The sequence below is a fragment of the Acanthaster planci genome, linkage group LG01, assembly GCF_054643075.1.
Source record: "Acanthaster planci isolate LZ-2023a linkage group LG01, COTS_SCS, whole genome shotgun sequence".
Lineage (NCBI taxonomy): Eukaryota > Metazoa > Echinodermata > Asteroidea > Valvatida > Acanthasteridae > Acanthaster > Acanthaster planci.
The window spans coordinates 7,106,919-7,124,444 of NC_141777.1; the positions used below are offsets into that span (position 1 = coordinate 7,106,919).

The window sequence follows — 17,526 nt, forward strand, 5'->3', positions numbered from 1 at the left end:
GCAATGGAACTTGGTTTCACAACGTTGTAAGTTGATCACAACAATCAAACGTATAAAACGAGACATGGATCTGGCGAATCACTCTTGATGAGTCAAGGAAAATAATCACTCCAAGCATTTTTTTATTTGGTCATGACAACCACTTTTATTCGTTATGACATAATATGCCGGGAATTGATAGCTTATCTTACCATCAAGAATCCAACTGCATGGGAATCAGGAAATGTTCACCTTGAGGACACAATCACATTTTATTGTTCATCTGTCATTGCCTTTGAACTACAAAATAATGCAGCCTGAAAAGGTCAACACTTTGTAATATCTCTGCTGTAGTCAGATTCACTTTTGATGTATGCTTTAATGTTTGCTACGTTGCACAAAGAAGCGATCATAAATTTAGCGAGACTAAAAGTGAAGCAAATCTTGGTCTATTACTTATTAGTAGTACCCACCTTCCAAAAAGTAGTCACCTGACCTTTATATGGTTTCGTTGAAGGTGAGGCTGGACTGGCAAGCTTAGGTTAGTTGAATCGCCTCTCACATAACAGCTTAGTTACCTTCATGGTAATGTGTAACCATGTTTTTTGCAAGTGTAACTTCAATTTGGATCTAATCAATTGTGAAGGCTCCGTAACTCTCTTCCTTGATAGCAAGTCCAAGAAAGTAGGAGGCAGTTATATCCCTAAATACTTACAGAGGTGATCAATACATGGATACCAGTTTTGTATCTTTACCCAATGATTATCCATAGCGACGTTCATCTACCCACAAGGGAAGGTAATGGATCGAGCACATGGTAACCAACTTCCCTTCAATTTTAACCAACTTACTTCAGAAAAAAATCAACCTTTATAAATATCCTGCATTTGATTAAAAGACAAAACAATTCATTCCAAAAACATTCAGTGTCAATCCGCCCACCAGTACTTTAAATGCAAAAGCTGTTCAAAGTAATCTCCAAATAAATTTCAAGATTCAAATAGTATCCAGCAAGACACATAAGGCATTTAACTATCACAACAAAATATTTCAAGTGGACAGCAAATGATACTTTAGAGAGCAGGTTAGGTTCAAATAGTACACGTGTGAAAATATTAATACTACTGCATATACATGTATTGCAGTATGATCACAAGGTTTCACATCAAACTATCTTCAATCACGCATAAAATGAATAAACCCTACCCTTTCAGGTCATTACCCTGTTTTCATATTCAGTTTCAATCCAGTTAATGTTCCCTTTTCTACACTTGAACTAAAAAACCCACAAATTATCTGGTCCTAATTAAATGATCTGGACCTCATATTCACCCTTAGCTTAAACTCAGTAAGTCAGTACATAAAGCAGAAGTATTTAAGATGTACCAGGAAGAGAACGTAGGCAGAATCACAGTTTAAAGTGTAAGTTTAACAAAGAAAAACAATGACAAAGACTGACACAATCAGGAATGTGAACTGTATATGGATGTCCTTCCGCCATTGAGACAATGAAATGGCTTACTTAACAAGGTCACTCACAAAGTACTGTAGCAGTGACCTGATAGTGTACAAGAGAAATAAGCTTGTAAGGGATTCAACATTTTTTTTGAGGGGGGGGGGGGAAAGAAACAAAACACATCAGTTTCTTTGCTTCCAATGCATTCAATATCTCAAAAGGTAAACCCACAACCAGTTATTGTTTACATTCAACAAGTAAACAGACAATGAGTTTGGTAATGTTTTACTAATTTGATCAATTAATTTATATTTTGGAATGTTACATCACTACTTTTTGGACGTGTGTCATTGATGAATGACATTAAGCAATTAGTATTTCTACGGATGTATTTGTAAAATCATCTGTGAAGTTTACAAAACTACATGTACTGCTGACCATTTAAGTTGGCTTAGTTCCATTTGAACACAGGTATTACACACCCATTGAACTGAATAAAATATAAAGCAAAGAAAATCCAGTACAGAAAATTAAGTACTTAACTGCAAACTGAAATTTGAAACTTATGGTTTGTTTCTTGATTGGAGCAAAAGGCAGCAGAGAGGAGACATGAAATAAAGTAATTCCACATCAACAGTCCAAGTGGACATCAAATGAACTGTGCATTTTAAGACCTTTTCATTTCACTGGTAAACATCTATCAATCTTTTTTCTTTTAAGGAACTGATGGTTACCAGGGAAAAAGCATGGCTTTGCAGTAAATTATGGGTGTACATTTACAATGCAAAATAGAGAAATTTCTAAATGTAAGAGAATATTTCTCTGAGTCCATGCATAAAGCTTGATAACAAAGACAACATTGTATACACATTTTGATGGACCTCCATAGGAAAGAGATACATTGAGTCACAAGAATTACAATACACGTATCCAATTGCATATGTTTCAAGACCAAACTTTGCACACGTTGGACTAATACTCCTGCTGCACTTCACACACACAAAAAACAAAGACCTAACCCCAAGTGATTTCAAAATCGAACCGTGAACATCCCTTGATCAGAACATCTTAGAAAATCATTCTAACAAGTGGCACTTCTCAAACTGTCATTTTCTGCTCAATGAATATCCATTCTATGGTTTTGTCAACGAAAAAAAGCAAAAGAAATCAGAGCTTAAAATTTCTTCTATGCAATACACGCACAAAAAGTTTTACACAGCGCTGCTTTGGATCCTTTCAAATAAAAATGACCTATGACCTTAACTATTTACATCAAGAGCGCCCTCATATGATCTTCAAATGGAATTCTAAGAGTGAGGATTACAGTCTGTTAAGCTTCTAATACAACCGTATCAAGGTATGGTATTTACAGGTAATTCAAGTATTAGGAATTCACTTCAAATGCAAGAATTCCCACTGTTTATTGATGCTAGCAGTAATGCCATGTATTTGACAAGGTATCAAGAGAGGGCACTTGAGATGTCTACGTTAACTAGGGATGTGATATGCATGCATTTCAAGATGCTAGGCTACCACCGACTACGACTAATCCAATACAATGCAAGGATTACGCATGGGATTTTTATGTTACAGTTGGATGGAAGGCCTTTGGAGATTCTTTCATGTCATCAAGTAGAGATGCTACACGGATGAACCATCACTGGAGTCTGTTGGTTTGGTAGGTTTGGCATTGGCACCCTGAGTTGAAAAAAACAAACAAAAACTTTTACTTTTACATTTCTGTGGCTATCATTGCTTTTATAGTTGCTAGTGTTGGATCAAAAATTTGTAAGTTTTCCATGTAGATCAGTCAATTAGAAGCTAGTGGTATAACTATCGGTACATTTTGGTATCAAAATACAGAACCCTGGTTATAATTTGGGTTCGGTATCTTTGATGAACATGCAATGGAGAAAAAAGGGAGTAAGGTCATACAAAGAATATTATCTGGATCTCAAACCTGTAAAATATTTATCTTGTTATTAACATCAGCAGAGAAGTTGGATTTCTACATGGAAATAACTGAACACAAGCTAATCAAGCAGTATAGATTATTAGTGAGGTTCATCAATTATCTTATCGACTACCCAGTTTTTAAGTGCCATGCTGAGGCGGGTGGGTAGGAGGGGTGCAGTGTACAGGAGGTGGGTGGTTGGAATACGTATACGTAATACATTAGTAGCATATACATGCTAAAACACGAGACATGGTGCATAGCATGCACAGATTGAGTACATGTACTGTAGTTCATGTTTGCTTTCATTATTTCAAAATTAGCAAGCAAGGCCAATTTTGATGTTATTCTGGTGTACTTTCTTTAACTGACAATGTGACATTCTTAGTCAATCAAAATGATCACCCGGAATTTCAAAATAGCATCTTATACTTTACAGACCAAACAACTGTTAATGACTAGTAGTAACATGACACAACTTTAAATTTTACACCACAAATCTTCATCACACGATAAGCAGTACAACATTGTCATTGAAGTCACAAATTCAATGGTTGGTTAGTAGATGAACAATATTTTATAGTTGTACTTCAAAAAGATATTTAGTGAACTTAACGGATATTTCTTCTGGCCAGATATTAGCATTTGGTACAGAGGCTGCTGTAAGAGAACTCAATTGTTCATATTTGACCATTAGTGCATGTTGGAACAGAAAGATGTTTTAGAGAAATAGGATACACTGGTATCAGGTTATTCAATGTGCATTATGAATTGTTGCATAGAGCAACATTTTGTCTTTGCACTGCTATATACACAGAGGTTGAGATACCTTATTGTGATGTAATCTGATCAAACCAGATATGTTAACTGGCTGGATAACATTAACTGACTGCAGCACTATCTCTGTTTTCTCCTGCAGTTTGGTAAAGTCAAATATCGTACAAGTCCAATACTAAAATCCCGTCTTGGCATATAATGTTTGGCAATGTAATACCATAGACTATCTTGAGATTGTATTCTGGTCTCTGTGGTAATCACAGTATGAGACTGGTATATTAGTCAGCTGTAGAGCAGCTGGATATAAGACTGGCTAAAAGCCTCTCCACCAGCAGCCACACAGATTTCCTTAGATGTGAAGACTACATCTTGAGAAAGGAGTCTAGCGATGTTCTATGGATGCAATACGGTAGGTCTGCCTTTCCTACCATTCAGATCCACAGGTTGGTAGACAGTGTAAAATGGCTGACCAGATTGTTTTTTGGTTTCCTCAGCACAAGTCTAAGCCCATCAATCTGTTGCTGTTAAATGGTGGACTAGGAAACTGAAACTGAAACTGAAACTCAAAGTGTCAAACAAATGCTCTTGGTTTTGAAAAATTACCTCTTTTCCAAATCAGTTCCTACTCCACATTTTGCTGGCCTCTACTGTTTCAAAGTATGACTCTATAATATATTCTATCCGGTAGGACAATGTAATTAGTGGTTGGGTGAGTTTGTGAGGCAAGTTTCCCTCACATACAACTAGAATCATGAACTGGTGAGAAGGTTCCGAGAAATTTAATTGAAGGGAATTTATGATGCAACTTCACTGTTAAAGACGAGGAACCCTGAATACATGTATTTGGCTTTATCATCGCACTGCTTTGATCAATCAAGGTACCACTCACTTTCAGGCAACGTATCAATCAGTGTTAACTGTTTGCCTGAGCAATTTTTCAATTCAAACAGTTTTTATGACTGTCGCCATCTAGAGTGTTTTGCATAGCCCTAACAGTCAAAGTCAGCGCTCCTTTCAATGATTATTAAGGAAGCATCTCAAAGACTCTGATTGTAGTTTGCAAGTCAAACTGATACAAATGTTACCACAGAGAAATTCTGTGACCTTTAAGTGCAACAAAACTGTAGACTGAGGCTAGGCCCGCAATAGCATTGGCCACTACTGTCTACAGCTATGGCTGTTCAACGAAGTAAACTAACGGCAGAAAACAGAAGCCCTAGCCACAGAACAGCCAATTTGCAAATGGATTGGGGATGGCATATCCATCTTTCAGACATGCTAAGAACAAGTCATGTCTTGCTGAGCTTTGAAGCTTTTTACGGTGAAGGTGGCAAGTTAAGTCAGAGGTCTGTGGTAGCAGACTTCATTATCGCAATCCCTGCAGTCTTGAGTCTCCTGACGATGGAGAGAGCATACTGTTCAAAACACCGAGTACTCTCTGATTCTTTTCAGACCTACACAGAAAGAGACACTTTTGCATGGTGCTACTGCAAACCTCTTGCTTAACCAAGCCACGTTCCCAAAGGTAAAGCCAGAGCCTCTTAACAGAAAACCCCAGGAGTTTTGAGATGCTCTTACAAATGGTACATGTTCCAAGTACAAACTCCACCTGTTTGTGAGTTTCACCTGTTAGGTATTTGTTTCTGAACTGCTATTACCTTCAAGTAAATACCCCCGAGTGCACTCACGCATGCAGGTCTATCAAATATTGGAGAATATGCTATCGACAAGTCAGTGCCCTTAACAAGGTGAAAATCCCAAGGACAAATGAAAAACCACTGTTAAAATAGGGAGCCAAGGTAGATTCAATCACAAGTATGAGCATAAGCCCACTTGTATTCACTGACTGTTCATTCAAACTCTGACAGATCCTGAAAGTTGATTTCTTTTAAAGTTGAAGTGATTGATAATGAGATTAACATCATTTGGTACTGACGTGTTGTATAACGTGATGTGTACAAAGATACCGGGATGTCAATGCAAAGAACCCACACGAAACCAGACAACAATGGCGTCTTAGCTTTAGAAATCAGTTGTGGGTTTAGAACATCTTACAGATATCCTTTTCTCAAAGATATAAAAGAGGCTGTAAGATTTCCTCTAGTCTAGAAAGTCTGAGAAAAGGTCATTTTTTTAATACCACTATGCAAAGAACCGCTGGGTCCATGGATGGAGTGAGTTATTTTCAGTAATTACTAAACATTTTCTAACATAAACAAAAAGGAACACCAATGAAAAAAAAAAAATAAAAATAAACACAACTAGGAGGGAAAAAGGGTAAAACCCATTGCAGTGCGGTGAATATTCAAGCAAACAACAAATTAATGCAAAATACTATTGTGTCAATGTTCAGTAATGTGCAAGTGAAGCAAAGAAACAATCTGCAGGCCATGCACCTGAGCTATGACTTTTCAGACGCAGCTTGCTCTAGAATGCACCAAGAACCATTCTGCAACAGTAACAATATGGTATATAGCAATGTATAGACATTGTGTTAATAGTGGCGACCTGAGCATGACTGTGCTAGAATTGAAATTACTCCTTAGCTTGATAAGAAACAAAGCTCTCAAATTTAAAGAAAGATTTTGCAAGACACTCATCTTAAACTGGCCTCATTTTAGATATGTAACATGTAGCCATTGTCTTAGATTTCATTTCTTGATATTTCAACACTGCAATTAATACTACACGTATGCGGTAAGTCTCTGAGACAGGTTAATCAAACAGGTTTTTCATGTACATGTATGTTACTCATGAGAGAAAAGACTATTTCATAGAACTTAAATCACCCATGAATGAACTTTATGCAGAATGTGTGATCCAGTTTCTATGCTTTCCACTTCTTCCAAACCCCCTTTTTATTATGAAGAGCACAAGATATACGTTTGTTCAAGAGCACAAGGGCAAAACAAACCTATCTACATGTACACAAGGTTAGCTATGCAACATTCAAGAATGGAAAGTATCATGACTACTAAGACTACATCAGCAGACTACAGGCATGCCTGAGGAGTTGCAAAAGAAGAAGTGATATTTGAGGATTTAGGCCTTTCTACGATTGAGTGAAGCTTTGCTTCCAAGATTAAAACCAAACCACTACAAGGAACAGTCTGGTGATTAATTGAGGCTGAAGTCTTGTCCACAGCCAAGGCCCCTTGCAATTTATGGAGGAGAGGCAGCACACACATATTTCAAGTTCAAGGTGAAGTTTGATTCCTCGGAAATAACTGCAGCTACAAGATATGCTTTGGGTACAATTGAATCTAAGATTGAAAAATGGAACATGTTTGCAGTTTCTACACATATTTAAGTTCTGGTATCAATCCCACATCCTGGTAACATTACTACAAAACTTTAAGAACCTTGGCAATGTTTCCGACTTTGGCTTTTGAAATTTCTTATCTCCTGACTTCAAGGACTCTGGCTAAACATTTTTCCATATACGGCTTGAATACAAATCCATCTTTTGGCGATCGTTGCCTGGTAATCAGACTCAGACCTGACTACATCAATGCAAATATGCTCTCTCCTATCCAAAGCATGGCACGGCAAAATTCTTAACTGCAGCAAGCATGCAACCTCTTCTCAAAGGCAATTTTTCAATATTGATACAAAAAAGATACGCATTGTTTTTAGATCACACAAAAAAAACAAATCTCCTCAAGCATTCCATTGTTTCTATTACTGAAACCAAGAACCAAACAAACAAACTGACAGGTGTGGGGAACCAGGGTTATACCTCCTCATCATCTGCAGCATCTAAGAGTTGCAGCTCAACTTGGCTGTCTGTCAATGTGCTACTTATCTCTGCTTGCTGCTCAAGGAGAAAGAAAACAAAAGGGATACAGACACACAGAAGAATGGTAAACCAGTGAAGGAATGAAACGGCATCCAACTATCCAGAGCTTAGACACACCCATTCGTCGACATGCCACAAATCAAATTAAGCATTTCAAAAATGGGCAAAACTAAAGAGTAGAGATTGATATCAAGACAGTCGGCGATGGGGATTTGTAATTCTTGTAAACTTCACCCTTCTGAAAAATAGTTTGCTATGAACCATGTTAACAATGATTATCAACCACTGGTGTTGGTTTGCTAACAAACCACTTGTAACTGATATCAATTCTTTACTGATTAGTTCTGTAAATTGATTCTAGTAATGGGTGTGTGCATCACCAGGAACCTGACATATGTATGCATTCTCTGTATGACCCACATCAAGCATGCATGATGGAGCAACATGTGCTTTTTTAGCTAACCTCTGCCAGCGATGGTATCTGAACAAAAATAACTTCTGCAATGGGAGACTTTCAGATGCATGGTGGCAGCAAACCAGTCCTTTTCTGCAGTTGTGCGCTTGCTCAGAACTTGCATGCATGCTTAGAACTACACGTGCATGCCCGCATCAACCAAATAGGACCAATGTGTCTGCTGCCATCAAGTGTCGCAAAGTCTCTCATTGTCACACACTGGTCTTCTGTATGTGTAATAAACACAGTGCTGTTCCTTAACATTTTTAAAATTTGCCACTACTACAGTTGTAGCATCTTTGATGATTCTTGCAATAATGGCAGAAGCTCAGCTCTGATTACATACCCAACTCTACCAGATACAATTTATAATGAATGATTTTATCTTTACACACTTGAAATCTACCTCCCGCAGAGGCTAGGATGCAGGGGTAGACAAACGCAAACAGTCAATAACACAAGCAGAAAGGTACCGTTTCTAACAAACAATTAGAGATATATCGTAGACCCGTTTCACAGAAGAAGCACTTTGAGTTCTTCTTGGAAATAAGGACACAGACTTGCATCTTTCATGCTGAACAGGTACACTCATCTGATTTAGTGCTGGAAAGTTGAGTTGATTCATTTCTCTTCACATTCTGCTGCTCCTGATTGGCCATATCAAGGGGATTGTTTTTTTTAATTACCAGCAGATTTTAACACTCTTACATTCAGCACATGCTTAAATTCATTTTTCAAGACATCATCAGCATTTACTAGAGTTAGTATCAAACTGAAGGTCTGCTTTTGTAAATACAACCCTGCTTTTTTTCCTCTCTGAAAATGGCTCTTGAAACACGAAAGAGACTCCAAAAAACCATGGAAATAAACTCTTTGCTGTCCCGTATGTACTCATTTTTTAAACTTCTATGCTTGTGAAGACTTTCATTAGAAGTACATCTGTGAAACTGCAATTCAATTTGACAAAAGGCTTTATTGCTACGTCAGCCCATAAGCTCTGAGCACGTCAGTACAAAAAGTAACATATTTGCCTGTCCTTTCTCAGAAATATGGGCATTTCACTAGAATGACATGTCTGATTTTTGTAACATTTGTGGCAAAATGATTGCAAGACATTAACTGGAGAAACTAGTAAAAGCTCAGCGAAATTTTTTTTTAGTAAAGGCTCATGGGAAAATTTTTGGATGGTATGTGAACCAGGGAAATTGTCTGAGCAATCTGCCTCCATTCAACTCTTTTAGGGTTAAATGTTGTGCCACCAAAGCTCATGCATGGATTAGCTACAGCAGGTTGCCAGGTTTAAATGTGCTGTCTACATACGTGTACATATACAACACACAATGCTTTCCCCTTGCCAAATTGACACTTAATCAGATTCATGCAATCTTGAATAGTCTCCAAACACAGTCTACCCACACTGTGAAGTTATAAACGCAGTGCACCTGTACTTGATTGAGTTACAAATTATGTTTGTTATAATGGTAGTGTTGACTGAAAGCCTGTCATTAAAACCGGATTGCCAAGAAGTAACCACTGAGGGTCTGAATGTGCAAACTGAAGGGACTGCATGCAGTGTTGAGTGTTAGGCTTAATCATAAGGTAAGGAATTCCGCAGTGCACATATGTATAAGAAATGATCAAAGCAAGCTTCATGCATATTAGGTGTAGGTTGAGGCGAGGATTAATGTGAAAAAAAGCCCTTGGAACTCAACCAGGCAAGATTCTGAGAGGTTTGGTAGCCCTCCTTCTGCTCTGAGTTTTCCCAAAGGCTTGCACAAATTTTCAATATATATATATGTATATTGATCATCTGTCTAGTCAAGAATTCTTGACCTCCGAAGTTTTAAATCCAGCTTCAGTGGTCTTCCTCAAGCAGGTGCTGGCATTCTAATCCCTCCATGATTTTGGCTATAGATTTGCATCTTTCTTCATCTAATGGGGAATTTGGTTCAGGGGTGAGTTTTGTCCAAACAGCTGAATGCATAAAAAATCTCCAATGCAAACACTAAGGAGGTATCAATGTCCAGAGATGGAAGAGATAGATGCTCATAACTTGTGTTGAGCTGATTCTGCATGAGCATTCAAATTTGCTAAACCGTATTTTTAAGGACAAGCGAGTGATTTGGGACAGTGATATAACATGCTTTTATAGTTGAAGGCAAAGAATTTTACATATTAGTGTGTGCTCAAAGTGACTCTTCCAATATGGGCTGAGTATAACTACTTGCTCTAATAAAAGGCTGACACTTGTGGCAGCACATTCCAAAATTATCCACTTTTTCTTTGGGGATTTTCACTTTAAGATGTGCATGCTGCCAGTGTCCCCCTAGACCGTTTAATACCCCTAACCGTGCAGAACCCAACAAGGTTATGCAGGATTTCAATGGTCCATGGGGGTTAAGCCCAAAAATTACATTATCACCTTCGAGATGTTCTCAGTAAACTAGGTATCAAGGTCTAATGTCTCTTGCATGAAAGGCACCGGTACAAGTAGAACTTTTGAGGTTTGCAATTAAAAGAACAAATCCACTAAAGATACGCGCTCCCATGGACAGTTGATGTTCATATAAATGGTCTCTCAAAGACTAGTTTTCGTGTACATCTACGTCACCAAATATTACAAAAATGAGTCCCGTGTTGCCACATATCGTATATTTCTTCCTTCCGCCATGACTTCGTATTGACACCCTTTGTGTTTTCCTTGGACAGTCTCCCCCTTCCTAAACTCTAAGTTCATCCAATGCACCATGACTTACAAGGAACATGAGGAACCATGTGAAGTAACAGTGGAGGATTTATTTGCCTCAATTTGGTACAAAACCTCTGTTGATTTAAAGGTGTGGATGGTAAGGCTTAATACATAAGACTTTATTTAATGGGAAAAATTGCTCAAATCATATGTTCCTTCGTGCTACATACCTCCCCTGTGACATCTGCCTTAGTCTTGAGTTCAGAGACTGTCTCCTTCTCTGCTGCTAAGGCGCTCTGTGTTTTCTTTAGCATAACCTGGAGTTTGGCTGCTGCTGTGCCTAGATCCCTGGTAAGAACCTTCTCCTTCTGGAGACTTTCTTTTAAGGTGTTAATCTCCTGGTGAGAAGAAGGGGGTTAATGGAAGGAGGAATTAATTAGTGATTAGAATGGATGACAAAAACCATCTTGAATACAAATGAAAATTGGGTAACTTCACCTGGTTTAGGATTGATTTGATGACAATTTTAAAGTTGAGACTTTTGCAAAAGAAATAATTATTCCTTGCAAGGGTTACGATTATTTTCTTCTGTCAAGAAAAGTGTAGCTCCAAATAATTTTGGGATCAAAGGTAATTCTGAATGCCAATGTTGCTATGTGTATCTGTAATTAAAGCAGCAAAGTTTTGTCAAATCACCAAATTACATGTTTTTTTGCTACATGCAGTCAGATATGTGTGCTGTCTATACCAGCTATTACTATAATAACATAGGGCAAGTCTTGGACAAACTCTTGATAAACACATATTCCAAAAAACCGGAGAAGTTTGATTGGGGATGTACATGTGAAGCAATTAAGAAATTTGTCAAACAGACCCTTTGCATAAAGTAGCCATCTTGAAGGTTCATTGGATGAATCTTATGCAAAGAATCTATGTTACATTGGAACAGGCAAAGTGGAAACCTTCAGCTGAAAGCCTTTAAGAATTGTTTTAACTTAAGGAGACTTTTTCCTTCTGCAGATGACAAGCGATGGCATTTTTAAAATTAATTTTCACAGTAAATAGTCTGGGTATAAGGCTCACGCTGTTCCAATAAAGCAAGTATCAGCCATACCGATGCAGTTTCCACTGCACCTTTCCAATAAGCCCAATTAAATTGAGGTTAAATTCTAGACAGTATTTTTTCTTACAAGGCAGATGTATCATGATATCTGAGATGGATTTGAGTAGATTCAATTAATATTACAAATAAATATTAATATTTCATTAGCATGAGCACTATTCATGGACAATTTCAACAAAATTACAAGTTAGCAAATGAGAGTGAAATGATGACCATGATTAACAGAACCAAATACCAACAAATAAGCCCATGCAAACTGAAGTAAAAACACTCAAGCATGTACTTCAAGATGACACAAAAATATCAGTTACAAGCATGGTGATACAAGATTCACATGTTCAAAATGCTGATTTAACATTTGCATAGAGTGAATTTGCATGCAGCTTTGGAAACAATGTCGGCCACTTTGAATGAATGCCTTTGTCATAACTGTTCTCCCAGATTTTCCTGGTTCTCTTGTGGGTTAATCAATAATGCAAGTTTTTACAGTTAAACAAGGTGCAAAATAGATTAGTGTTAGAGACATTTCACTATATCCTGGAATTTGTATGGCCAAGCATTTCAAACCAAGGGTGCTTAACAAATATTCAGAAAAAAAGTATGTGTGGTAATTGGGTTCATACACCTGTTCACTTGGTGTTATATGCTTGGGAAATAATGGTCTCTGTTTACATACATGTGCATGTAAGGTACATGTATGTGGGCTAATGCAACAAGTCTTTTCAAGATGGAAACACTGCTTAATTCCCACTACATGTAGGAGTCTGCTGTTCCCCATTCAAGTATTCTGAAAGGAACGGGAACATTTCCAGTTTTGTGCTACATCCTTGATAACACAATGAACAGGTGCAAAACAAATTAGTGTTGGAGACATTTCACAATATCCTGGAGTTTGCACAGCCGAATCCAAAGCTGATGATCTAACACTCAGAAAAAATGTATTATAACTAGGCACATACACCTCTACTGCGCTTGGGAAACATGGTCTCTGCCCATACGTGGCTACATTTACCTGTATTTGCCCGTATATGTACATGTATGTAGGCTAATTCAGCAAGTCTTTTCAACACTGCTTAATCCCTACTACATACAGAAGTATGCTGTTCTCCCATCTGAGGTATTCTGAAAGAACAGGAGCAGGAGCTATACGTACTTCCTCATTCCTACATTGTATAAACACATTTGAACAGGTGCTTCATGTACCGTACAAGTACGGTATGCATTGACTCCCAGTGTCAGCAGTTCTGGAGCCAACCACAAGACTCAAAACATACAATGCCATGCAGGAAGCCTGATTTCTTGGCACTGCTACATGTACATGTACCAGCAATTATTTTGACAGGTATTTTATGGAGAAGCAAACAGAATAAAAGGCAGCGCTCTCTTTAGACTAATATTTGCTTAAAACGAGTGACGCCTCACCTCGCTACAACCATGAACTGTTATGGATACAACTTTCCAGGCTAGGGCAATTCCCCTTGAGGTGAAAGTATCAGTGCACTATTATTCCTCAATAATTAGCACTTTTCCAACCGACAACAGAGCTGCTACGTGCATTTATGACCCTCTTTGTAGCCTGGAATATCCAAACCCACAGACATCTTTGAAAAGTACCAAGGTATGCCATTTCAACTGTTCTTGTACGTGTCCTGTACGTGTACTTCACTTGTGCTCTGTATCATGCACCATACCATAAAAATGAGACCATTGCATGATAACTGTACCACATTTAATGACTTCTGTTATGACCATTATGCTTTAAATTGGTCAGTCTTCTATTTCTCAATTTTGATGCAGTTTTTATCTGACATCAAGCGGATACGCTACTCAGAGTAAACAGAGTACCCGAAAAAACATCAACTACACATATGACCAAGAGCTTAGCCATGATGCCACATACATACAAATATATCTGGCATGCAAGCATGGGGTCACTTGGACCACAGAAAACAAAACCAAGGCATGGAACAAGGGAACATATTGACTGGCTGCTGGCAAGATCCCTGCCATGTACACACTGCAGTAACAGAACGCCTCAACTATGCAAACAGATGGCAGGTGTTTCCAATCACAATTAACAAGAACTTGATGTTTTTAGATTCTAAATTAGCTTGTCACTGACAATGCCACAGACACAAGGCGTAGCTGCTTCAGAAACTGTGACAATGATACACATGTATTTCTTAGCAATTTACTTGCAGCAGGGCTGCGAAATGATGGGACATACATGAGGTATGCCAAATGAAATAGAAAACTTCAACAAAATAACTGTTGAGAAAAACAGAAAAAGGAGAATAAGGAAAAGTGGCTAAAGAACATAGTGGAAGAGATAGACACAGTTAAGTATAGGAACACAGGCATAAGGTGTGCATGTGCATTATTCGCAGCTTTATGCTGAAAGCAAAGCAGATGAAAGACACTGACTGATCTGATGACTGGAAAAAGATCTACATGTATAAGCCAAGAGCTCCAAACTGCTCAGGAATTGGTCTCAATTTCATTTTCAAAACTTTAAAAACGTTCAGCTGCTCTAAAAAGAGCGAGCTACAAGACTGAGAAGATGGGGAAAAGAATAATCATGAGATGTTAGTTAATGGCTAGTAGTTAGAATGGATTCTACTGTGATGAAATCAAAGTTTGTCAAGTAAGGTTGTCTTATCTTCTTCCAGTCTGCAATTTTTTTTTAACTATGTTGATAGAATAGCACCCGTACTTCCTGTAGCTTCTGAGTGGATTCCTCACTCTCTTGGAGCTTCTTAGTACTCTCTAGGGTTTCCTGCTGGGCTTTTTGGGATGCCTCTAGCTCTTCTCTCAAAGCTGCCAGACTCTCGTTAGTCTCTTCCTTTTCCTTGGAGATTGCATCTAGGTTTTCTCGCAAAGCAGAAAGACTGTTCTCAGTGTCTTCCTTCTCCTTGGAGATTGCATCTAGGCTTTCTTTCAAATTGGCAAGGCTCTGCTCGGTCTGTTGCTTGTCCTTGGAGGCAGCCTCCAGATCCCTTTGAAGAGCTGCAAGGTTCTGCTCAGTCTCTTGCTTCTCCTTGGAGGAAACTTCCAGGTCCCTTTGAAGAGCTGCAAGGTTCTGCTCAGTCTCTTGCTTCTCCTTGGAGGAAGCTTCCAGGTCCCTTTGAAGAGCTGCAAGACTATGCTCAGCTGCCTGTCTTTCTTTAGCAGCTGCTTCTGCTGTCTCCTCTGCTCTAGAGAGGTTTCGCTTAAGCTCTTGTGCCTCTGACCGAGACTGGACTAGGTCTTGCTGGGAGCTCAGAAGCTGATTGGTGGACTGAGCAAGTTTCTGGGAGGCTGTTTCCAGATCCTGCTTGGTGCTGGTTAATTCTGTTTGTAGTTGCTGAGAAGAGGAACGCAGGGTCTGCAGTTCTTGCTGTAAGATGTCTTTGCTGGAACTGGAAGCTTTACGGAGTTGCTCCAGGCTACGGTTAGCTTCCTCCAGATCAGAGGACAGTTTCTGACTCTTTTCTTGTTCAGCAGTTAAGGTGGCTGTCACCTAGCATTCAAGGATAACTAAATTATAATATAAGCACACATGTAGGATTGCAAAGAGATCCGACATTTACAGAACAGTGAATCCTGTCTACATGAACTTGAGGATATTCACAGGACAAGAGGCATGTTTTAAATGTTTGATGAATTTCCTCTTTGAATATTGGAAAACGCAATTTATGAGTGTTTCATTTTGGCAACACCAAAATGTTTCAAATCAATGCTTACATTTACCAAAGCACTAGAAATGAAAAGTGGCTATAAGACCAAATGATATAGTGGCAATGTCCTTCCAAATTAAATCATCCTTGCCAGAGACATCCCTGGTACACTCTCCTTGAACCAACAAATTCCCACCACCTTAATATTCCTGTGAATTCCCTAAAATTCCTGGGAGGTATCCATATTTGCAATCCTACGTAATTATTGAAACAAGATAACATACGAAGATATGAACACATGAGCTGAGGGTGGATGGGAAGGGCTGAGAAATACAAGAAATAACTTATCAGCTGCATTATCAGCTGATAAGTTACTTCTTGCAGTTGTTACTGTCGGCATATGCAGGGGTTTGTTACTATGCAGGATGTATTATTACAGTGTGTAACACTGGAATCATGGAATAACTGGTTATAATTCACAGAATAGATGATTCGTTAATAGGCAATGATGTGTAGTCAATTCAACATTCACATCTCCAGCACATTTACGCCTCTTTCAATTCAAAATGTGGGCATGCCAATCGTCACATTAATGTCAATGCAATAAATCAAGATGCAATTCCGAATGCTTCAAACAAACAAAACTTGAACTAATTTAAACATTTCCTACCTCCGGAAAAAGTTGGAGCGAAGGACCTACACTATCTTGACATATTGTATGCCCAGGGAATGTAACTGTTTATTGTTCAATTCTGATAACAATCAACACCTAAGGGCCAACTCGTAAACTCTTCGACACCCAAGGGCCAACTCATAAACTCTTCAATACCTTCTGCATTTCTGCAACATCCACACTATTCTCTGCTCTCTGATTAGCTGTATTCAACTCCTCCATCAGTTGCCGGAGTTGATTCTGAACGTCCTTCAGCTCACGGCATGTCGATTCATACTCTGTGGCAGACGCTGACCGCTCCTTCTCCATCTGGCTCAAGCTGGTCCGCGCTGTCTCAAGCTCACTGGACAATCTCTCATTGTCTGCAGATATCTGTAGGGTAACGGGCACATGCTTTACATATGTCTGTGTGGTGTTAGCAACACACGTTATCATCCCAGTGTGACAAAATCCACGGAGTTTTTGCTTGAACAAATAATCATGTAAATGACAATTTCTTTTTCACTATGATCCTCATTTAGAAGGTAACTGGGCTTAGAGTCTACTGTCTCAACTACTGTCAGTATTAAACTGTTCTGATTTTCAAGGAAGAGAAATGATTAATTTTGAAATATGCTCTCTAATTATAATAAAAATGATGTACATTAATGAACAATTTACATTAAATTCTACAGACGTACTCTAAATATCCAAGTATTGAACTTACCTGCTTCAGCTGGTCTAGTTGCTTGGTTTGTTCTTGTAGTGATGCAATCTCCTTGGTTGCCTGTTGTCATGATGGCAGAGAAAATTCAATGATGCAGGTCATGATGTTGTTGATTTACTATTGAACATGAATGCTTTCCGCTCATCAGTGAATTCTTCATTACCCTATTCTAATGCATGAACATTCCAGTAACCTGGTGTATGTTATAATTTTTTTTTTCAGTGAAAAGTTGTATTCCCACAAGCCACTCTTTGTTGATT

General features: G+C 38.5%; 1 protein-coding gene across 6 annotated transcripts in view; it reads right to left on the reverse strand.

The window, feature by feature from the left end:
- Positions 1–226: 226 nt before the first annotated feature.
- The window catches only part of rrbp1 (ribosome binding protein 1), a 38,960-nt gene continuing 21,660 nt past the window's right edge, over positions 227–17,526 (reverse strand). For 3 of the 6 annotated variants that reach the window (XM_022249574.2, XM_022249557.2, XM_022249540.2), the window contains 6 exons: positions 17,267–17,326; positions 16,717–16,932; positions 14,945–15,730; positions 11,339–11,506; positions 7,906–7,980; positions 227–3,133 (listed from right to left, as the gene is read on the reverse strand). In XM_022249574.2, the coding sequence (XP_022105266.2) occupies positions 3,077–3,133; positions 7,906–7,980; positions 11,339–11,506; positions 14,945–15,730; positions 16,717–16,932; positions 17,267–17,326 (1,362 nt within the window). In that variant the 3' untranslated portion in view covers positions 227–3,076. Of the gene's footprint in view, positions 3,134–6,562; positions 6,616–7,905; positions 7,981–11,338; positions 11,507–14,944; positions 15,731–16,716; positions 16,933–17,266; positions 17,327–17,526 lie in introns of all 6 variants that reach the window. The other 3 variants (XM_022249550.2, XM_022249583.2, XM_022249565.2) reach the window with 3 other exon arrangements.